The following is a 22,970-nucleotide window of genomic DNA, read 5'->3' as shown; positions in this document are numbered from 1 at the left end:
AAATGATGAAAAGAAAGAATACTCACCCCAAAAGATAAAATTTGATACAATTATATTCTAACCTGGAATATTGAGGTAATTGGTAGAAATACACGCAGCAGTGCTTGTTTTAACCTCAGCTTTTCATACTTGCTTTGCAGTGAATATTTTGCATACCGACRCTGCAGCAAGGGGCTGCAGCCAGGAAATGATTCTCCCTTTGACCGTTTTCTCCTGTTGCACCTTGCAGTAGCCCTTCCTGTCCCATAAGCTCAAATTCTGTAAGGGAGTTAATGAGCATATTAGATTAAGGTCTTAGGGAATGGGGATTATCACATCCGATGCYGCAGGGCTCCGTGGAGCTGAGGTCCTGCCAGAAGCTCCGTCCGGACCAGCAGGCAAACAACGTTGTAAAGAATGCACTGATTCCTAAGGAAATGCACTGCATGCAAATTATTAAATTTTTAATTTTTCCTCGGGGAATATTTCCTCTGAAACCAATTCATTCCAGAGCATAGGGAAGCAAATAGCAATCATTGCAGGCTCTCACCCTGAACATTCAGGAATAAGCCAAGTGAGTTGAGCTGAGGCTAAGGGGGAAGTGYGGGGTTGCAGGTAAGCTGTGCAGTGAGGAGGATTAAGCAGAAAGCAACACAGGAAAGGGCTTTGATTTCACAGCTAGCAAGTGAGGTGTAAGATTGGCGAGAAATGAGTGCCTGAGAACGAGGTGGCCTCATTTGAAATCCCCAAAAAGGAGGTGCAAAAACACAGCTCCTCATTCCTAGAATAAATGAACATAAATGGGAGAAATTGCCCAGATGCCTTTCTGGTGTTGTCAGTGGGCCTTACACAGCGAGGTTTTCAGTCAGCCAGTGTTGCATGGGGCTACTTGGTTTTCACTGGCAAGRCAACTGACTCCAGAATTAGAGAGTTGCTTTAATGGAGAGAGGGAGAAAGGAGCCTTGYTCTCCCTTGGGAATAGCAGGTGTGGTGGGAGGCACCGTTCCTGCCACTCACAGTAATTAGTAAAATGCGGTTAGATCCGCAGGCTCCCCAAAAATGGAGCTGTGCTTCGGATGTTGCTGTGTTCACCTYGGGGCACTTAATGTGCCATGCTGTGGTAAATGCAATCCCACATCCCTGTAATATACTTAGAGAGTGGAGATTATTGTTGGTCTCTCAAGTCCTGCAGGTACYGGTTTGTTAAACTGCTGGTCCATGAAAAGCTCTGTGCGTGAGGGGTTTATTGAGGAGCTCCTTGCTGTGCCCTGTCACCGCCTGTGGGAGAGGAGCAAGGGAGAGGCAGCTTTTGCTGCCATAGAAACAACTAAAACCTAAAAGAAAAGAAAAATTTCCTTATATTCTGTGGTTGGCTGGTACCAGAGATCCTAAAAGATGGTGTGTAATTCCCTTCCCGTCAGGGCTTTTCCTGCTGGCGGAKGGGAATGCTGAGGAGCTCAATCCATGCGGCTTGGTATTAATTTGGTTGATGAGGTTGCAGTGTTTTCTGGAGCTAATGACTATATTGCATCTTGTGTTGCAGATTCCTTCTACAATCAGGTCTATCCATCAGGATAAAATCCTAGCACTTAGACAGCAGACACAGTTCTTGTGGGAGGCTTATTTTTCTTCAGTTGAGAAGATTGTATTGACTACACTAGAGGTGAGTAAAAGTTACCTGGGTTTCCTGATCTGTCCAGCCCATCCTGCACTCAGCCAGGGTCAGACCTTGGCTTTCATGATGAGGGATTGGGCGCTGGAAAAAAAATAAGTGACATCTTGATAGCTTTTCTCTCCTAAAGAAATACTTTTCTCATTATTGGAATCCATGTTAGAAGATGGACCTGGTGAAAAATGGGAGCTATCTGACATGTGGAAAAGTTGTCATGTGTGATCTTGCCTTCACAAGGCTTTATGGGTTATGAATCACTATTCTTGTCAGTGGTAATGAATAGTATTCTGTAAGAAACCTTTCTAGAATTTATTTGGGGAAAAATATTACTTTAAACCTCCTTTTCTACCGTTCCTTAGCATTTTGATGCCCTTTGATGGGGCTATTGGTCTGGCCAAAGCAAAAGAGGAACTGGTAAATCACTAGTGCTGTCTTTACATATAGGGTAAGGGAAAGTCCCGATCATCCCTATGAAATATTAAGAATTAATCATAATTAGGCTTCTGTTCAGCAGTGAGACAGATGATCTCAAATGTGGAGAGAATCTTTTCTGAATTCAGTGACAGAGGAGAGATGAAAGACTCTTTAGAAGTAGGGCCCAGGCTACAATTTCAAAAGCAGGTTTCTCTTCTAATTGTTCTGCAATTTTGCACATGAATTTTTGACACACTTTTACCATCGTAAGTGCCTCACTTTGTAGGTGCAAATGTATTCGTCTTATGCTAATGCTTCTGCAATTGCATCTGCCTTTGTGCACAGTTGCAAAGCGCCGTGTCGCCTGCTGTGCCTGCTTTGCCCTGAGAGCTGCAAATGGGAGCTGCAGCCCCCGTGCTGGCCTGCAGTGCAGCTTGCCCATGGCTGCTCTACCTCCAGCTGCTCCCACATAGTCCTTCAGGTTTTGTCTGTGCTAGTGAGGAAAAGCAGCAGCCAGAGAGCGTTTTCAAAGCTGCTGCCATCGTGGTCCTCGCCTCGTGCAGTGCTGCCCACCCCTCTGCAAGGAGGATGGCCCCATCCCTCTGGCCTGTTGGGAACTGCTCTGTATCCTCAGGCTCTCCGTGAGCACTGAGGAGGCAGCACTGATTATCAGAGCTCCAACCGTGGCAGAATCAGACTAACTGATCTGGAGAGCCTGGACCAGGGCTTGCCCTCCGCAGGTCTGTTTTATTCCTGTAGAAGTGCCCTTGGAGAAGTGCCCAGTGCCTCACACCATGGGCATCCCTTCCCCCTTATCATTAGGGAAGGCAAAAAGAAGAGGACAGCCCAGCTCCTTGCTGTCCTGRGGCCATCCGTGTGGATGTTACCTGCCATTCCCAAGGCCTGGTGTCACACTGAGCTCCAGCACAAGTGGGCTCATCTTCACTGGGCTCTGGTGGCCCATGTGGCCATCAACAGTAAGGGRACAGGGCAGCAAAACCTGAAATAAAGCTTAAACCAGCTAAGCAATGAGGAAGCTGCAGTTTCCACTAGGAGAGGAAAAGTTGATGAGAAAACAAAATATCCTAAATGTCATGGAAGTTTTCATGAAACCAACCAAGGAATGCAGGCTTGTTACTGGAGTTGTGTTCTGGGCTTTTGTTCGTTTGTGGGGGTGGTTTTGTTTTGAGGGTTTTCTTTTTTTCTTAACTCAAGGCTCTCAATATTGGTCAGATGATTAAGAGGGAATCTGTTCATATAAACAGTTATTTATTTGACATTTCGACTCACTCGAGTCACTTTTCTTAAGAATTAAATAAAACAGTTGAGAGTTTTTTGATGTTGAGTTGAGTTGAGAGGTTTTTGATGTCAGAAGCCTGTTAGCAGCATATCCTCCTTAAAAGTAAATTCCCAGCAGGACTATTTTTCTGGTGAATTTTATCCATATTCTGTTGTAACACTGTAGTATCACCGTGTCCTCACAGTGCAAAATATCATCAGAATCAAGACATCAAGCTGTCTTCTGACTGCAGCGCTGTGACTTGTCCAGCTATGAGGGTGTTAGTACAGAAAAATCCTTCACCAGCTCARGTTGCTGTGAAGATTTCATGTCTCTCCCCTCACTTTTATCTTGAATACCTGTTATAGCATCAAGTCAGAAGATAAAATCCTTTTCCAGGGCATTCAGGGGCCTAGTCTGAGCAGCTCGTTGCCTGAATGGAAGGATGGGAACTTTTGACCAGGAGCCCTGTCTGGTTGGTCTGAGGAACTGCCTGGGACGTGGGCTTTGGTTTAGGGCCTTTTGGTTAGGCCACAGGCTGGCAAGTGGGATCCAGAGAGCACTGGGCTGCAGAAAACAGCTTCCCGACACACACCCCAACATACTCTCCGTTTTCCATTTGGGTCTGTGGTAAAAACAACCCAAAGTTGCCTAAATCCCTGTGCAGGATGCTCAGTCTTCACCTCGGAAAGAGGAGTGCAGAAGGAAAGTACGAAGGACGGCAAGAGATGCTTGGTGCCTCACTGGAGCGTACTGGGAAGKAGCAATGATTAGGGCTGCTTCTTATGGACTTTTTAAAGGCAAACGTAACATGTGAGGAGGTTATGTCATTGATGAATTTCAAAAAGAAAGGGAGATGCAGTCAGAGCTCCTAACCCCTTCTTTCTCTGCTTTCTGTCATTAAACTTCCCTGTTGCCTCATCGGTGGAGATGCTGTAGAGCTGCTGTCTGCCTCTGCAGCATGTGTAATGTTACACACTTGCAATTTGAATTGATTAGTCCTCCGTGTCATCTTTTTTATCCTTCCCTGCTCTCTCTCTTCCAGCCTGTCTTTCCTCCCCTCTGTCATTATGGACAGCTAGATTTCTTACGTTGCCCAGGAGCACAATAAATTAATGTGCCGTTGGCTAACGGTGACTTGCTGCGTGGGTCAGCTCCCCAGCCGGGTGCGTGGGCGCCGGGGGAGGTTTGTGTGCCTGCCGTGCAGCCACGGCCGCCTCGTCGCGGGGCGTCGGGGCTGCCCCGGGCCCCGCTGAGCCGCAGCCACGTGTTGCCCCTGCAGCCTTGTGGGCTCCCAGCGCCGTGCAGAGCCCTGCGCCTGTGAAAACCTCCTGACCGTGTAAATTCGCAGGCCTCTCCCTCTCTGACTGTGCCCCAGTGCTGAGAAAACAGGAGGAAAGAGCTGTAATATTTAGGCTGTGTGATAAACACTCGAAAATATGGACTTTCTAGGTTCTGTCTTTATTTAGGGACATAACTTGCAGATAGAAGAACAACAGTCATCTGTTCTCTCTCTCTTCCTTTTTCTTTCTTTCTCGCTCCTTCTCCCTCTCTTTCTCTCCCTTTCTTTTTTTCTCTCCTCCTTCTCCTTCTCCTTCTCCTTCTCCTTCTCCTTCTCCTTCTCCTTCTCCTTCTCCTTCTCCTTCTCCTTCTCCTTCTCCTTCTCCTTCTCCTNTTCTCCTTCTCCTTCTCCTTCTCCTTCTCCTTCTCCTTCTCCTTCTCCTTCTCCTTCTCCTTCTCCTTCTCCTTCTCCTTCTCCTTCTCCTTCTCTCTCTTTTTTTTTCTCTTTCTTCCTCCTTCTCCTTCTCTTTCTCTTTGTCTTTCTCTTTCTTTGCTCTTCCTCTTTTTTCTTCTCTACTGCTACCATACAGGAGATGTGACAAGCGACACACTTAACTTTCCAAACAGAAGTAGTCAGATATGCTCTTATCAGTGATGGAAATGCAGCCACAACTGTTATTAATCTAACATTATATAAGGGTTAGAAAGGCGAGAAAATGACTGCATCTTAGCTATGGTTTATGGCTGCAGGCTTAAATTAACAGAAACATGAAAGCACTTCCCRTTTCCCCCATGTTCGCAGCTACACATGGCCACTAGTTCTGGATTCACTAGCACATGGTATCTTGTATTTTAATACATTTTTCTCACAACAGTCAGAAATATCAGGAAAACCAGTGGTTGTGACAACATTTATTCCTGTAATGTATTGACCGAATGTCCTTGACCTCAGCTGYTTGTAGCTCTTCCAGGCTGGCTTGGACTCCAGCAGCTGCCCTTGTCTGAGTTTTGCTATTTGGGGACTTTTTGCTGGCTTTTGGTTTTCCTACTGTGAGGGCATATTCCTTCTGTAGTTCTGCAGTTTTTAAGGGCAGAATGAGCTAGAGATCAGATCTAATCTGACTTCAAAGTTATCAAGTTTCACCCTGATACATTCATGTTTAGACTGAAAACATGAGGAGAACCCAGGGTGCTCATACCCACCCACGGGTATCACAGGCTCACTGGTGGGAGGAAGATCCTTCCTAGCCTCAAGACTTCTGCCTCCAGCGTGAAGGGCTCTAAGTGACAGGGGCAGTGCAATTCCCCAGAGCTTCCCAAGGAAAACTGATCCACAAGGATGCTCTGCGATCCACTGCTGTGGAGAGCTTTGCTTTTCCTCGGCTCCCCAGGCAAATGCAGCTCTCTGAAAACCCAGCCCTTAAACGATGCTTGAGGGAACCAAGCACTGGGACCTGGCCTCTGGATTAACTGGTGTTGTTTCCATCACCTTCACACTTAGAAAGCTGCCTCTGATTGCAGGCTGTTTGTCCAGTTTTAGCTTTCTGCCCTTGAATTTTGTTAGGCCTTTTCAAGTTTAAAAAAAGCTCCCACTGATGTACAAACGTATACATAATGACAGCTGATCTGAAGTAACTGTAACTAGTTTCATAAATACACATCAGTGTGCAGCTCTTTTGTTTTTTTTTTCTTTTTTTTGTGGCTTGTGGGATTCCAGATGACAAAATAGATGACCTGAGAATCTATTCTGGTCTTAAAAACCTATGAATCCATGTTTGTGGCCCTCTACGAACATAGATACATAGATCATTGTTGCCAAAAGGTCTTTTTTTGTATTTCATCCAACAGGAACTAAGACATGGAATCAGTGATGTATCTGAATGCTAATAACCCATTACGATTAAGCGAGAATGAATAATTAGTGCATACTAATCTGCTGAAAGTCTTTATGTTTTTTAATACTCTTGTTATCTCCCCCCCCCCAACCACCACCTTTGTAATTCCATGCTCAAATCATTGTCTTAAGAGTTCTGGGCAATACAGCTGTCAATGAACTAATCCGAATTACAATTCTTAAGTTATTCTAAAAGGCAAAATGTTTGACTTTAAGTGTAAAATGCAATGAAGTGCAAGGTCCACATGTCCACAGAGACTCATGAGGTGCTTTGAARCCTATTACACAAAGCCTGAGCTGCTGAAGTGGCGTTGAAGTGTACAGGGTCAGTGTCATTTTAGGAGAGATTAAACAGGAATGCCTGGTGATTTGGGTGTWGCTGCTTTTTGCAAAATGGGTGATGATTCCGGTGAGCTGGAGTCTGTGCCACTTCAACCAGTGGCTACTACAGTCTATTCAAAAATCCTTTCCTCTTTTGTTTTCCAGATTATTCAGGACAGAATATTTAAGCACATATCACGTAACAGCTTAATATGGAACAAACATCCTGGAGGGTTATTTGTACTGCCACAGTATTCCTCATATCTGGGAGACTTTCCTTACTACTATGCTAATCTCGGTGAGTGAATCCTTGCTGCACTCCCACAGTATTTGGTGTGCTGTGGGTCTCTGTGGCACAGGCCAAATGATTTACCGTTCATTTCTGGTCAATGAATGATGAACCTTTGGTTTATCGTGTTCTTCGCTTTCCTTGCTCACTGTAGACCTGGTTGTCTCTAACTCATCAATGTGCATCATGTGCTTCTCACTTGCGAAGGCTGTTTGAAAAAAATCTGTTCTCCTTCGTAGTTTTCAGTTATCAGTAACCAGTGCCTGAGTTGCASACGTGTTTGTGGCCCAAGAGGACATCAAAGAAATAGTTTTTTGCCTTTTTCTTTTTAATTCATGCTTGGAAAATAAGGAGTAGTTTAGTCATGACACTTGTTAGCAGTGGGTTTTTGTTATGGATTTATTACCCATCCTGTGTGTCTTCATATGAGTCCTGCTAGAAGGACTGACCAGGACATAGGTYCGTAGCTTCTTCCTGAAGCAGAGACAAAATGATGCATTCTGCAAGGACATGTGCCTTGCAGGCTCAAGTGTTCCTGCTTACCAGACTGCTTCCACTTTTGGCACAGCCTTTACCATCCCACTTGTGTGGATATGTACTGCCCTCCTGCTAAAAAATAACAGTCACCATGTTAAAGAAGGAGAAAAAGGGTTCTGTGGGAATTTTGATGAAAAATGACTGTGACYCCACACAGATGAATGTAGCTAAGACTGAAAGCAGTTATGAAGGGTATAAGCAAGTGGGAAGTATTATTTTAGGCAGAAAAGGAAAACATATTGAGACAAAAATATCAGAAAAGAAGACAAGGATGCAAGCAGAATTACCAGCTCAGAAGGTAACTGAAAATGCGTGTTGATGGAGATCCAGCAAGAAAGAATTAAAATCTGGCAGAGGGAGCGATGAGACTGAGGAAACTCAAGAAACTTTTGGAAACTTTAGAGATATCTGTAGAGCCTGGAAGAGAAGCAGAGCCAGTGTGAGGAAAGAAATTTGGCTGAACAAACTAGTTTTCATTCAGTATAGATTATTTTTCCATCTCAGAGTTCTTTAATATCTACTTATATGTGGCAGTTTTGCCTTTACTGAACTTATATCTCTTTGCTTCAGGTCTGAAGCCTCTTCCCACATTCACTGCCGTAATCCATGCAGTAACTCCCTTGGTTTCCCAATCTCAGCCTGTGCTGAAACTCCTGGTTGCTGTAGCCAAGTCCCAGTACTGTGCACAGGTAAGCAACACTATTTATTATGTGTCAATCACACTGGAGACAAAAGTACTATCCCAAAAGTGAAGAGACCGTGGACTTCAAATCTTCTCACTCTAGTTTCCACCCCTGTTTACCTTCTGATGTCTCTTTTCTCTGAGATATCTACTRCCTGTGGTCTGTGTGTGTGGAAAATAACAGATTGTGAGTACAGTGTGAGGGCAGCAGAGACAGCAACTAAGCCCCTTGGATTTGTTTCATGAGGCAGGTAGAACAGCAGCTGCACTTTAAGGCTCAGGATTGCATGTGCTGCAGACAGGGAGTGTCTGTGCCTYGAGGGCCTCTGCATGACCTTCCTTCCTCCTCCTGTCCTCCCAGTCTTACTGGGGCCAGGATTTTGACTTAACTCAAACAACCTCCAGGGAGTTCAGTAGGAGCACCCTCTTACAGCAGAGAGTCACAAGTGCTGTAACCTTTAATGAGTGCCAAAGTAAATCAGTGACATCCTTGTGGGCTACAGACTTCCTGAGCTGCTGTCCAGCCTACGTTTGATTTAGAAGATGTATATTGTATACAGCCAGCATGGGTGAAATTACCATCAGAAGTGGTATTTTTATACAGATKGTATCATGCTGTTGATTTTGAAATCCCCAACTTGAATTTGACATTTCTGTCTGGAGATTGAGTCCTTAGAGTTTGCACTGCTTTGCCACGAAGGCCTCTGATCATGGTCCAATGTTCTTTTCCAGATTATTGTTTTATGGAATTGTGATAAACCCCTCCCAGCCAAACACCGCTGGCCTGCCACTTCTGTGCCTGTCATAGTCATTGAAGGAGAGAGCAAGGTAGGTGGAGAGGAGCATCATAAAAGATTACATATATTCTGTATATTCTGCAGGGGGCTAGGAGACAGGACACACACCAGAATTTATTTTACAACTTCCCTTTCTTTTTGTGGCCCTTTGTATCACCTTGATCATGAATTTGTGTTTGATGCATGAGGTTTGTGCTCTCAGTGATCGTCAGGCTGGCAATTCATGCTGTGAGTCTGAGATTGACAGGTGAGACTCAATTTTGAAGGGTGCCCCCAAGAACAGGTAATGTTGACCCCACCTTTGCAGATTTCACTCTATCTGCAAGTGCATAGTAATTATGTAACTGAATTCATTCAGTCTGAGCAGTCAGATGCAAGATTCTTTCTTTCTCTCTCTCTCTCTCTTTCTTTCTTTCTCTCTCTCTCTCCCTCTCCCCCTTTCTCCCTTTCTCTTTCTCTCTCTCATTCTCTCTCTCATTCTCTCTGTCTCTTTTCTAGCTGCTGGGCAGTACAGTCCTATTTGGAATTTACAGCCCTCTCTTTGTTCTTTTCCCCCAGCTGACTTAACAGGGAAAAGCCAGAGCCCTGCTAAGTTGGCAGCTAGTAGCTCTTGCCTTAGTTAGCCATGTAAACAGTATTAGGAGAGCTGTGGTTGAGAAAGACTCTAGTAATTTCTGAGCTTTTGGGACATTGTAGGGATTTTTTTTTCTGTCTTTTTTGGAAAGCTTGCAGAGGTGACATAGAGGAGAAAATCTTTGACCAGTTCGACAGAGTACGTAGAAATTGGCCCAGATGCTGTTTAGATTACAAATGAGTCTCCTGAGTACACAAAGGTGTGTTTATAGTGGACAGTCTCTTCTCTAATATCCCAGCGTATGCCAAACGGCTTCCTGTGCAGAAAGGCTGTTTGTTTGGACAAGGCTTGCAGAGCCAGAGCAGCACAATGCAAAGGTTGTGCAAAGGAGCTGCTTTTCATACTCAGGATTGGCCGGAGCATATTGGCAGACAGTTACTCTGTGCAGGGGATCACAGAGGTCTCTCTTTGCCTAATCTTCACTGTCTCCCCATGAAATCAAGATATGTTATCACACCCATTTTACAACAGGGATCTTTAATAACAAAAACAAAGCCATGGGGAGTGGTATTTTACAGTCTGTGAAAGAGCTAGGATGGGAGCTGCAGTCCTGAGAGTCAAGCAAAGCTCAACCTTCAGCTCCTGCCAGGTCTCGTTTTCTCACATCCARGGCCTCTCTCTCACAGCAATAAAGAGATGCTCTCCAGAAGGACACACTGAACCAAATGAGTGTAAAAGACAAAACTTCCTCAGGGCATAGATCCCTTCTCCCTGTTTCCACAGTGATTTCCTCTTATATGGCCTGATTTTTTAGCGTTTTCTTGGCATAATAAATTGGACGAATGTCTTTAAAGAATAATAGTGACACCCTCTACAGCTTTCTGTCAAAAGATAAACATAGGTAGCTACCCACTGTGTATACACAAGCCAAGAGTCTACTAACTAGTCGGGCTATTTTCCTAGCTAGTGAGGGAGGGGAAAACAGTGTTGTTTCCTTATTTCTATTTATCAGTCCTCCAAAGGTGCAAATTAGTCTGGTAGAGAAACCATGTGGATTCCCATTGCTCGTTGTTACCTCTTTGATTGCCTTCTCTTCTGTATTTCTTACTGCTTTGAGAACTATCATGGCATAATTTTTATAAGCTTGTGCATATAGATTTCACATGCATGTCATGATGTCACTTAAGAATGTGACTTTAAAAATGAYGCAGCAACAGCAGCATAATTCCTGACACAGCTCCCTCATGTTCTTCGGCTTATTCTCCTTTTCTGGTGGGAGAAGCTGCTCTGTTTGACAGCAGCCCTGTCGATAGCAGAGCCGTGCACAGAGCCAAGATGTAGCTTTTTGTTTTAGCAACATAACTTCCATCAATAGGCAGAGGCCCGCACGTCCTGGACTCATCAGTTTCCCATCTGTGTAACCTTAGGGATGCTACAAAGTGCTTCCCAGCACTTCATTATCTTTGATCCTAACCCCCTGTAGGAGGGCAGGGGGACAATCTGAGCTACCTGAGAAAATCCTCACCAAATAAACTGTGAGTACATCGAGGTATCGGTGGGCACAGTTATGGTTTATCATGTAAAGAAGGAGGCCCACTGCAAAGCAGGGGCTCTCCTCAGAAATCAATCCCTTGGATACAAGATGTAGGTTGACTTCTGGGGTGATGAAAATGATGGTTTCTCGTACCCGAGCTGAGGGATCCTTTCCTTCAGCTAGGGACATGCTCTGCACCTCAGAGGAAAGGAAATGAGAATGAACAAAAGACTATTTCCCTTGAAAATGAGCCTTTCAAGTGATTTTTCCCCCCCGTTTCTGGATTCCCACAGGTTATGAGCAGTCGCTTCCTCCCCTACGACAACATAGTTACGGATGCGGTGCTAAGCCTGGATGAGGACACCGTGCTCTCCACCACCGAGGTAAGGGGCTCTGCTCTCTGGTCCTGAGCACAGCAGAGGGGCTCTGCTCGTGGCAAACAAGTGCTCAAGTGCTCCCTGCCACGCTCCTCAGATTCAGAGTGCCACACTGCCACGGCCTGTCGTCACAGGAGCTTCTGCCCTGGTTAATTGGCTCATCATTAGCATATGGTCCTTCCGCTCCTTATTATTTTAGTCACCTAGCTGCAGGCGGGTGTAGGCAGCCAAGAGCCGTCTGCTTTAATGCTCCCTTCTCACTTGGCTCGTTGGGGTAGCTCTTTTTCCTCACGCGTTACCAGCAGGGACGTGGGTGGGCAAGGAAGGAGTGTCAGCAGGGGTTGCTGCCACTCCACAAGACAGTGTTTCCCCCTAAGGTAGGATTTCTGATTTTCCCTAAGGATGCTCTCTCTTTGGCTCTTGTATCATCCCATAGACCTGGAGAGCCTTGCTYGTTCAGCTCTTGGAATATTTGTGCCAAGAGCGAGACTGCACTRAGAAAAGAAAGATACTGTAGAAAACCAATTTTTACAACTGGGATGAGTATTGATTTCTGGAACCACTTCCTGAGAACCATGGGAGAAATTGATGACAGTTTATATAGAGTGCAATATTTGGGAAATACATTATTAATGATGGTCAGGGAATAGCTTGAAAAACTCAGTTTTCTTTTATGCTTTCCCGTTTCTTTAAGTTTATGTTCATTCCCTTCTTCCCAATCCAGCTTCATAAAACTGCTTTCTTGTCAATGATGTGGGCTTTTCGCTCATGCTGTTACTGCTTATTTGTTGGTTGAAGGAATATCTAACATTAGCCATTAGTCACTGCTATAAACCCGAAGGTCTCACTGAATTTGTTGTAAATGGATGAGATTTGTTGTGCTTTGGTCAGTCTGCTCCAGGAGGAGCCTCTGTAGCCCTTTYCTGTTGCACAGATGGAAGAAGCCTTTGGCATTGAATCTGTTTGATTTCAAGCTTATACCTTAATGCTTCCTGCTAGGTGAGGAAGAGCACAACCACTCCCAAATCACTTGTGTGCCAAGTCCTGCACAGACAAAAAAAAAATAAAAAAGAATCCCCAAATAAAGGGCGTTTATCCTGAGTCTGGTATTCCTAGGGAGGTTGCTCTTCAGGATGAGGAATAAATGTCTCAACTGATGTGAGGGACCTGGTAGACCTGTCAGGGATATCACTATGTGGTGGTGGTATTTACAGCAATGTAGCTGGTTGATCCCATGAGGATTTGCAGGTTTGTTTTGTTTTGCCTGATATTTAGCCATCATCCAAACTTTGGAGTCAGTCAGGCTTCTGGAATGCATGTTAAATAAATAAAGTTTCTCATTCAACTTGGCCGTGTTTTATGCTAAACATTCTAAAATACAAATATTTGTTGTGAAATGATGGCCACATTTCTTTGTGGCTTTTCCCCTTGTGTGGGCTGCTTGCTGCTGATATTCCATGTTCGCAGTGTKGGTATTAGCTCTGCAAGCCTCGTGCTGCCTGGGCTGCTAAGAGAAGCAACTGGSCTGCCTCTCTGGTTAGCACAGGCCTTTTAGCTTCAGTACTCCTGTGCCTGGATGCCCAGGTCAGTGAAGTACTATGGAGAATTGGAGCTTTTCTCTTACTTTGCTTCCCTAGTCATATGGCTTGTGTAGCCAAAGAGCGTGTCTCAAACATGGGAGATGCTTGGTGTGAAGCTTGGAACTAGCTTGGAGTCACATGGAGAAGCCCAGGAAAGGCAATTCTGAAACATGGTCAATCATGACTGTGTTCTGAGGTAGAGGAGCTCTTATCAGACACGTCTTCCACTCTGTGCAGCTCTAGGGTTAGTAAAAGGTTTCTTTTCCCAAGGGATTGATGCCTCATTCCCCCTCCTGAGGTGAGGAACAGCCCATAGAGCTCTGCCACACGCCGACCAGGATGTTTGTATGGAAAGTAATTAGAAATCAGCATGGGTTAGAAATGATACAGGGATTTAAGAGGCTTGCTGCATTTTCCTGCTGATCAGCTGAGTGTTAACGCTGCTGAAAATTACATAGGACAAGAACCTGGGATTTTTTCTTGTAAAGGGAGATTTCCCTTAGGGTAGTTGTTTCAGTGCCTCCCACTGGTACAAGGATAGGTATTTAAATGTTAAAGTGAGGAGTCTGGATGTAACTGCCTTGCTGTTTATTTTAGTTTGAGATTGTCCAACTTCTCTAAAGAAAACAGATGTCAGGTTTTATGAGAAAGGCCTTTGCAGAGAGGAAACCTCTAGTGCTTTCATGTGGTATTGATTTGGAGGAGATCAGAACTATCACAACGATAACTAGTTTGTGCACATTGTCTATTTGGCCTCAGATTCCTTGAAACAACTTGAAAGAAAAGAATCAGTCCCTAACTTTGTGTTCCAGTACATGTGCGACTCTTCTGTTTCATAAAAACACTTGTAAATGAGAGAAGCCTGACAATAATCACACGAAATGTAGCTGTTTTCATAGCTGCTATTCTTTATTTAACCTCTCAGCCCCTAACTGAGGCTGTATTCTTGGAAAGTTTTTCAAGTATTTTTGAGCAAGCCTTTAGTCCCTTTGGTACAGATAAAGAACATTGTATGCACGGTAGGGATGAAACCCGTGTTTGCAGGGTGTTCATGGGGCAAGTGGAATTGTCTTTAATTGTTTCTAAAATTGGGGCAGGTTTGAGTTACAAAACATAAATTGAAATGAAGAAACTGTTAAAAAGCTTCACATAGGTTTAAAAAGAAAAAAGCAAAAACTTTCCATATGTATTTTTATCAAACTCCGTTCAAATCCATTGCCTATACGTCTGCTGTAAACCGCCCCTATCATTCCTTTCCTGTTGTCTCTAAAGGTTGTTTGATGGATAGCAATGTCTTCTCACCTTCTCAATCCTCAGAGATTTGAGTTGCTAAAGTAATTACAGTGAGATGAAAATCTTCTTGTGGTTTATACAAGTGTTTTTCTTAAAGCACAAGCTCCTAAAGCTATATAAATACTACATGGGAATGTTGTCTTCCTCTTTTTTTTTTTTTTTTTTTTGACATGCATTTAACCCTCTAGGCCATATAGACAGTCTTAAAAACATGAAATGCATGTACCTCAAAGGCTTGGAACAGAAGGAAAATATAAAAGAACTGCATGCTGATTACTTGTTTTACACCCTTATAATTTGAAGTGTTTGACTCCTCATTTTGAGAGCTTTATGTTGACACGACTGAAACAGTAGGTGAGATGCATGAAGATGGGCAAGGGTTCAGTTTACCACATGGCTGTTACCACTGTGGTGCAGCTAACTGTGCATACATGCCTCTACACCTATTCTTTCTGTAACCTGAAAATGTTTGATATGTAAAGGGCAAGCTTGGAAATGTTAATGTAATGCTGTGAAGCTCTAGACTCCCTTTAAGAGGAACCATTAAAATGTGCATAATTRTAGGGCAAAATGTCAAGCAGTCAGTTTAATTTGCTGATGAATACATAGAATTAATGTTTTGCAACAGTTTCAAGAACCTGAATTATGAATTAATGGCAAGGTAATATTTTGTTTTGTTGACGTTTGTTGAAAGAATTTGACTGTTCATTTGGCCTTTGCCTTTGTCTGCAGGTGGATTTTGCCTTTACAGTTTGGCAGAGTTTTCCAGATAGGATTGTAGGGTACCCTGCTCGCAGTCACTTCTGGGACAACACTAAGGAGAGATGGGGCTATACCTCCAAGTGGACGAATGACTATTCCATGGTATTGACAGGAGCTGCTATTTACCACAAGTAAGAACCCAGAGCATCTGCTGTCTTCCTTTTGTCTTAAACAAAATAGCATAGGGGGGAATAAAGAGCATTCTTCCGGGGAGGGGAAAAAATCGGAAAGATAATAAATGGGTCTACTTTTTATGGGGTAATAATTTAAGCTCTGGGTTTAGCTCTGGGGATCTGGTAATCATTACTGCGCTTGTTGGGTCTCTTTGAAGTCACTTGTATTTTGAGGCAGTCGGACTGCTCTTTTTAACATCAGGAATTACACACTTCAAAGAGTTCCCGAATTCATTAAGCTGCTCGGCTGCATGGCCCGTAGCGCAGCAGAAAGGAGGCTACTTGCAGCCCAGCTCTGGGTGTGTGTTGGCTGACAGCTCAGCCTGCAAATCTTCTGGCTGCTCTAGCAATGTGGTGCAGTGGGCACACAGCAGAGCCGTGCAGCAGACCAGTGCCTCCTGTCCGGGMTCCACCAGCCTGGAGAGACTCCGGACGCTAGGAGAAGGTCAACATGTTCTGCAGCACCTCATGCTCTTCCTCATAAAGGAAAAGAAGGGGGTGATGTACACCCAGAGGAGACTAATTTGAACAAGAAGGACCACAGTAGGCCAGTTCAATAGAGTTCTRTGCAGTTTGACACATTTTTGAAGTAGTAGAAAATAGATCCATCAATATTGACTATCGCAACACATCACAAAGAATTCTGTTTCCTACWTCTCCATTATCATACACTTAAGTCCGTGTTGTTTCTTTCAATTCAATTAAAAAGCCAGGCAATATCCAATAACATTATTTATTGCCTTGACGAGATAGTGATTTTTCCTCCCTTCTGCTGGAGGCTAAGACCAAAGGAGGGATCTGGTGTGTCCAGACTTGCATGCAAGATTTGTGTCTCAGTTGGGACAGGAATTCTTTGGAGTTTATAGTCCCTGAAAACCAGGTGACTTGTTTAAATAACCCTGCTGTTGCTTTCCCAGATATTATCACTACCTGTACACTCATTACCTGCCTGCCAGCCTAAAGAATATGGTGGACCAACTGGCCAACTGTGAGGACATTCTAATGAATTTTTTGGTGTCAGCTGTGACAAAATTGCCTCCAATCAAAGTAACACAGAAAAAGCAGTATAAGGAGACCATGATGGGACAGGTATGTATTCACAGMGTGTTTTAGCTGCTGAGCTGTGTTGTTAATGCATCTTTTTGACTTCCAGGTTTAGACTTAYGGAATGAATTCAATTCTGTTATTATTTCTTACAGTTTTTAATTTAACAGAACTGTAAATAGACTTTACCTAGGCTTATTATAATGAAAGAAAAACTCTAAGTAAAGAAACAGCAACGATTTATACATATGACAACTTCTCTTCATAGTCTTCTCATATTATATTAAGATGATGTGTACCTGGYAGGTACAAGATTTTTCTAGATCTCAGTAAGAAAGAACAATTATTTGAATCTTTAAATATAATACAATGTGTAATCAGAATATGCAAAGATAAGAGTGGGAAAACAAAAAGATTAAATCTTATTCTCCTTCTGGTGCTGAGAACTCCAGGATGATACAGCAGCAGATGGACCTCTCAGTCAGGGCATGATGCTTTGCAAATCCCATCCCACCCACATTTTGGTCTCAGAGCTCATAAGGGATTTTCTTAGAAGAAAACAAGATCTATTTGCCAAGCAAAAGGATGTTCACATTGGAACATGCTGCTTCGTGTTTAGATAAAGAGAAGGAGCTGCCTACAGGCCCCTCCAGTATAATTAGGTGGCTAAATTTATCCTGCAGCTGAGGGATCTGAGCAGCACAGCATGGGCCTGTGCCTTCTCAGGTCAGCTGCTACGTGGAGCACCAACTCCTTGGTGCACAGTAGTCTTCCAGTTAGGATCACTGCACATGGTGATCCCAGAGGCATCGATCTGCTGACTGGGAGCTGACTCTCGGGATTGAATTTGGTTAGACTTTAGTTTACTAATTAAATATTCTAGATCTAAGACCCAGTTGTGCAATGCTAGAAGCAGAATTCCAAAAAAACATATTTTTTTATTGTTACTAATGAATGTAATATTATTATTAATGAATGCACAGAGCCATAGCAGTGCTATGTAAAAGTTTATGCTGTTGTTAAGACAACATTAGACTGATATTAGACTGTAACAAGAGAGGTGATTTATGTTTTTTAAACACTTTTTCTCASAAGAGCAGTTGATCCGTTGGTCATAATCTCTCACTAGCTGCTGTGAAATATTTGGTTTAGTATGCAGACATGGATGCACCTTTTAACAGGCAGTCTTGGGGGATTATTCCTGCCTTGTGTGAGTGAGTGATGAGATTAAGAGCACAGAAGCTGCAGGTCCTAACCAGCCTCCCATCTGTGCTGCCAAACTGTACATGATCAGCACTGTAACCTGTAGCAGGGTTCCTGGGAGAAGGGACTGGAGAAGTTATGGATCTTTTGTTTTCTCATCACATTTTCTTCTATTAGCATTACCCCGTATTCTGGAACTTTGACTGCCCAAATCAGCCTGTAGAGTCCCTCATCTGTTTGACACTGCATTTTAATCTGATTTATAGATAATATTCAGCAATTCTGACTCATCTGGGCAGCCAAGGGACCTCATACTAACAATGAAGTGCAATTCAAAGCTACTTATCACTGCCAGTCTGAGCTTTGCTAGTCCACAGGGTTGTGCTTTGGCTGTTTTGCACAGTCTGCACATGCATTTTTCTTTTTTTAGAGCTGATGACTTGAGTTAACCATGAACTATAACTCTCTCTTTAAGATAAGTTGTTCCTGCAGCTTTGGGAAATGCAGTGGACTGTGCTCATAATTCCTTGAAAGACAAATAGAAAATTATTCTAACCTCAGTGCAGTGACAGAGATTAATGGTCATATGGAAATTCCCTGCAAATGGGCATGTCTGCTGTAACCCTCTAGCAGCAAGATTTCGCTTGCTCTTTAGTGGCTGTGTATAATCAAGAGMCTGGAATCAATGCACATTATAACCTACCACTTCAGCTAAACTGAACAAGCCTTGGATAAGGATCAAGTCTGATACCAAATTCCTTTGACGATTCCCTGACTGTTTCCTCACATTTTAATTAACACATGGAGCTTATGAGTTTATATTTGTTTTCAGAGTATGGACTGGAAATGCAAGTAAAATTCTGTAGGAATGCATGCACAAAACGACTTAGTAGTGTCTCAGAATTCATAAAAAATCATAAAATTCATAAAAAAGGTAGTTCTAACTTTTATTGTATTTATACAGATAGCTTAGGTAGAGAGAGAGTAATAACTGTTTCAAAGCTTTAGGGTCTTGGGTTTTTTGAAGGTGCTGAGTTGCTCTGGACTTTCTTAGGAATTACAGTTGCCCTGACCCTTGGAAAGTGAGGCCACGGTGTTTTACATAAAGACAACCTGTGGTCCTTTCCTCAGCAGAGTTTCATGCGATGTCTCTGCAATTTCAGCTTATTTTCTCCGCGCTTAAGATGGTTCTGTCTCGTGTGCTACTCTTAGCTGGTCTGGTTTCTGGAAGCCTCCCGCTTGTTACGTGCAGGACACTTAAACACACGAGTAAATTCAGGCGTGTAAGAGGTGGCACTGAACTCAATTACAGCAGTTCGAAATTACTTGTGTGTCAATTTTTGCCAGTCTAGACTGCAGAAATGCTTTTCAGAGCTGACAAACCATAATAATTTCCCAGTGTTTTTCCTCTTGTGGCTGAAGGCCATGGGCAGCAGCTGCTCCTAGGATTTGTACCTCTAGTGGAAAATGGTGCCCTTGTTCTCATTCCTGTTTTTTCACTTGTTTAATGGCTTGTTCTCCTCTCTTCTAAGTAGTTTGTGGGTTTAGAAAGAGAGGATTGTGAGCTGGTGTGTGGAGAACCAACCCCTAGGGGTGCTGGTGCTCCAGGGGAGGCCCCTGAGGCCTCCGGTCTCCTCCTCACGTTGCTGCTTGCGGAGCAGCAGCCACTGGGTCCGGCCGCGGGCACCGCTGCATTCCCGGTGCTGGAAGGAGCCGGGCTCCCGTGGGGCTCTCTCCGGGCCCGGCCCGCGCTCACGGCCGCCTCTCTCCCCCGCAGACCTCGAGGGCTTCGCGCTGGGCCGACCCCGACCACTTCGCGCAGCGGCAGAGCTGCATGAACACGTTTGCCAGCTGGTTTGGCTACATGCCGCTGATCCACTCACAGATGAGGCTCGACCCTGTCCTCTTCAAAGACCAGGTCTCCATCCTGAGGAAGAAATACCGAGACATCGAACGACTCTGAGGAGCCCCGGCTGAGGGCCCCGGACTGTGGGCCCTGCCCAGCGCACACGCAGCGACACGAGGAGCCAGACTGTAGCGAGGACGGGAGCGTCCCCAAAACGCRGGGGGCTCCCGGGGGGCTCTGCCCTGGACTGCTTCGAGCCGCCTCACCGGCTTCTGCCGCTCGAGACTAGGTTGTGTACAGTTTCATTATGGAACATTAAATAATTATTTTTGAAATGATTGCTATGCAGGTTTAAACTTTTTTAATGATCAAAAAAAAAAAAACTATTAAAAACAGAGTTCTTTCTTTAATCAAAATTGTGTTGGTTGTGAATATTTCAGAGCTGCCATTTCTTTCTCACGTGCATTTGATTGCGATTTTCATTCATTTTCCCCTGCAAAGTTAAATGCTTGAATCTCACAGGSAGAAAATGCAGCAGTTCCAGAAACAAATGGAGCACAAGCAGGACAGAAACTAAGTCCTGTTCTTTTCACTTGCTGCTGGCTTTATTTCTTTTCCTGTGTTTTCCACAAGCTAATAGTGGCCAATATAGCAAAATTCCATCGGATAGACAGAAAACTTAGAGAACTCAAAATGCATAGAACTCAAATTAAGATCCTTCTTTTTGAGGATCTTATTTTTTAATACAGTCAGCCTTGTTTTTGAAGAGGAGAGGAACATAATTGCTGAGGGATAAACCAGTAACGTGGAGAACAGAAAGGGCTTCATGCACAGCAAGAATTCAGTGCCATTTACTYTCTCACAAGTGGTTTGCGCCAAGTCACCCTCACCATGTCCGAGCACCGACCCGGGCTGGAAGGGCTATAGGGGTGGAAAGGGTTGCTGGGCAAAAGAGAAGACATGTTACTGCTTGAAATACAGGAATTCAGCCTGCAACAAATTGTCTTATATGAAATCAAATCTTATATGAATTTTTTTTTAATTTATTTTCCCAACTTGCTGAYGTTCCAATAGGTACAAAAATTTCCACATGGAGTTTGGTCATCTGAATTAAACTGCATTGTCAATTATGTGGTAGTGAGGACAGCAAATTTTTCCAAATATACTTGAGGCYGGGTAATTTGGACAAAAAGTCTGCCCTGAAATACAAATGTTGCTGATGCTCAAAAGTGGTCTTAGCATTTCAGATGGAAGTATTTTAAACAGAAGTATTGCAGTTGTTGATTTCTCTCTAGTGCTTTGCTTATTTAGCTCTTTCTTTAAATTGAAGAATTAAAACGGAAGTGGTGATTTGACTTTGAAAGCTACCATTCCAATTTACTAAGACAATAAAGCACTTTAAAAACCTTTCAGGGTAGACTGTAACAACAGCCAAGAACGATGGTAAGAACAGTGTTACTTTGAGAAGGTTTGGTGTTAATGCCCAAAAGAAGACCAGCAAATCTTTCTATACCTCATTCCTCTGTAGCTAGTATGAGAGGTAAAGAATACTTAGAGTAATAAGAAAGTGCTGGGACCAGGATTGTTATTTTAATTTTGGCTTCAGGCACTGATTTATTAAACAGCTTTAAGCATCTCTGCAAACTGAGGTATGCCTCAAGTTTTCCTTATTTGTAAAAATAATAGTTCCTGGTTATGGAGGGAATGCTGTGAAGCCTAAGTAACTGCTGCTGATGGAAGATCAGACTGCCTGAACTGCAAGAGGCTTTGAAAGTACAAAGTGCAGATTACTAATTGTTTTTATGTGAACTGACACATAAAGACTCAAAAAAATGGTTTGCTATTCACACGCGTTGAGATACTYGAGAGCGCATAGCGAGTTAGGGCAGAAGCATCCCGTTCCTGACATGTTGTGTTAAATCTGAACCAAATCCTCAAAGGAATCTGCCAAATGGACTGTGAGAGAGACTCTAGGTCAYGACTGCTGCTGAGAGGATGAGTACTACTCGTGCTGCTTCATCCCTGCCTTGTGTTGCTCTCTGGCTCATGCCAGGACCTGGCCACGCAGTCTCATCTCAGACCTTTGACCACTCCTGGTGCCCATCACAAACTTCTGTGAGCCATTTAGCTCACTGAAGTTGCAGAAAGCTGTCCAGTGATCTTCTATATTTTTTATGCCACTTTAGCAAGTTAGATCAGCATAGGCAGAGATGTGAGAAGATGCAAGGATGTAATAGACAAGAACAGGGAAGGAAGGGGAGCAGGATGTTCTCCTGCCAGCTCTGGTGAGCAGCTAATTCCACTCCCCAAATCCCGTAAAAGCTGAACTGCAGTTTTCTTAGCTGACAGGTCTGTAGTTGCAAAGGCAAAGTCCAGGAATCTGGTTTTATGGGTTGGATTGCTCAGCAGTTCCCATGTCCCTTTCTCCTTTTGCAAGTCAGGCAGCAATTTCAGGACCTAGAATGTGTCTTGTCCCTAGACTTCTGGTTGTTGTTGTTCAATGGTAGTTGAGGCTGGCATAGCTCCTGCTTTCCTCCTGTCCTGGCTGGCTGGCAAGCATGCACATGTGTCTGCAAGGATGTCCAAAGCTGTAAGAAATAGTTGGTAGATCTCTTGGCAGCAAGAGGAGCCTGGCAGGGAGAGAGAGGGGACCCCTCAGTCGCTCACTCTGGACTGCACAAGGACTGCAGTTCTGCTAGGTCTTTATGTAACGTGGTTTGGGGGGACACATTTTTAATAAAACGGCTCACCATTGTTGYAGTGCAGCAAGTAAGGCCAGGCTTTTAAGCTGTTTGCATTCTGTGAAGGGCATTTTTTGAGTGGCTGAAAGACTGTGCAAAGCTGGCTCTGACCACAGCTCAAGGCTCCTTCTGTTTAGAGGTCACTAATAAAGCAAGCAACAATAAAAGGCTGAATTCCAGAATGGATTTGGGTAGGTGCAGGCATTTTTCTTTGGAGTGCGTTACCAAGGTGTAGCCACCTCTCCAGGAAGGAATGTTCTTAGTGGCCATAATGGCCACAACTCTGTGTCCATGGGATGGAGATTGGGGAAAGAGCTGGACACAGACTCAGTTTAGAAGCTCAGTCTACAGTGTAGGGTGCAGATACTGTCAGCCAGTGCTCCCAAGCACACCAGGCATGTTTCCAAACCTGCTGGGTGTATCAGTGGTGCAAGGGGCTGTTCACTTCCTCTAGTGAATGAAATCACCCTTTTATCACATCCTGTGTGCGAGTTAGTGAGTCTTTAGTCTTTTTTCTTTTTTATCCCYCTTAATTCAGATGGTGCTAAAGCAAGGTTCATTCCTTGTTGCTCCTTTTTAGGGTTTATTTTATTTTTCATTAACAGCAGGCTATGTTAGCCTTTATTTTACAGGTACTTGAATGCCTGATGACTTGACTGAGTGTTATGCATGTGGCCTTTCGTAAAGGTTACTGACCT

The 22,970-nt window shown here is 43.8% G+C and overlaps 1 protein-coding gene across 1 annotated transcript in view; it reads left to right on the top strand.

Annotated features, from left to right (window-relative positions):
- Positions 1-19,879, top strand: part of EXT1 (exostosin glycosyltransferase 1) — a gene marked incomplete at its 5' end in the record, with an annotated part of 150,725 nt that extends 130,846 nt beyond the window's left edge. Inside the window, 8 exons of the mRNA XM_026040738.1 lie at positions 1,523-1,642; positions 7,006-7,138; positions 8,237-8,355; positions 9,081-9,176; positions 11,547-11,636; positions 15,236-15,396; positions 16,356-16,527; positions 19,463-19,879. Coding sequence (XP_025896523.1) covers positions 1,523-1,642; positions 7,006-7,138; positions 8,237-8,355; positions 9,081-9,176; positions 11,547-11,636; positions 15,236-15,396; positions 16,356-16,527; positions 19,463-19,648 — 1,077 coding nt within the window. The remainder of the gene's footprint in view (positions 1-1,522; positions 1,643-7,005; positions 7,139-8,236; positions 8,356-9,080; positions 9,177-11,546; positions 11,637-15,235; positions 15,397-16,355; positions 16,528-19,462) is intronic.
- Between the last annotated feature and the right edge of the window lie 3,091 nt (positions 19,880-22,970).

Source organism: Nothoprocta perdicaria, unplaced genomic scaffold (genome assembly GCF_003342845.1).
Source record: "Nothoprocta perdicaria isolate Ctin4 unplaced genomic scaffold, notPer1 scaffold_263, whole genome shotgun sequence".
Taxonomy (NCBI): Eukaryota; Metazoa; Chordata; class Aves; order Tinamiformes; family Tinamidae; genus Nothoprocta; species Nothoprocta perdicaria.
Note: the sequence above shows the minus strand (reverse complement) of the source record. Positions and strands in the feature narration are given on the sequence as shown.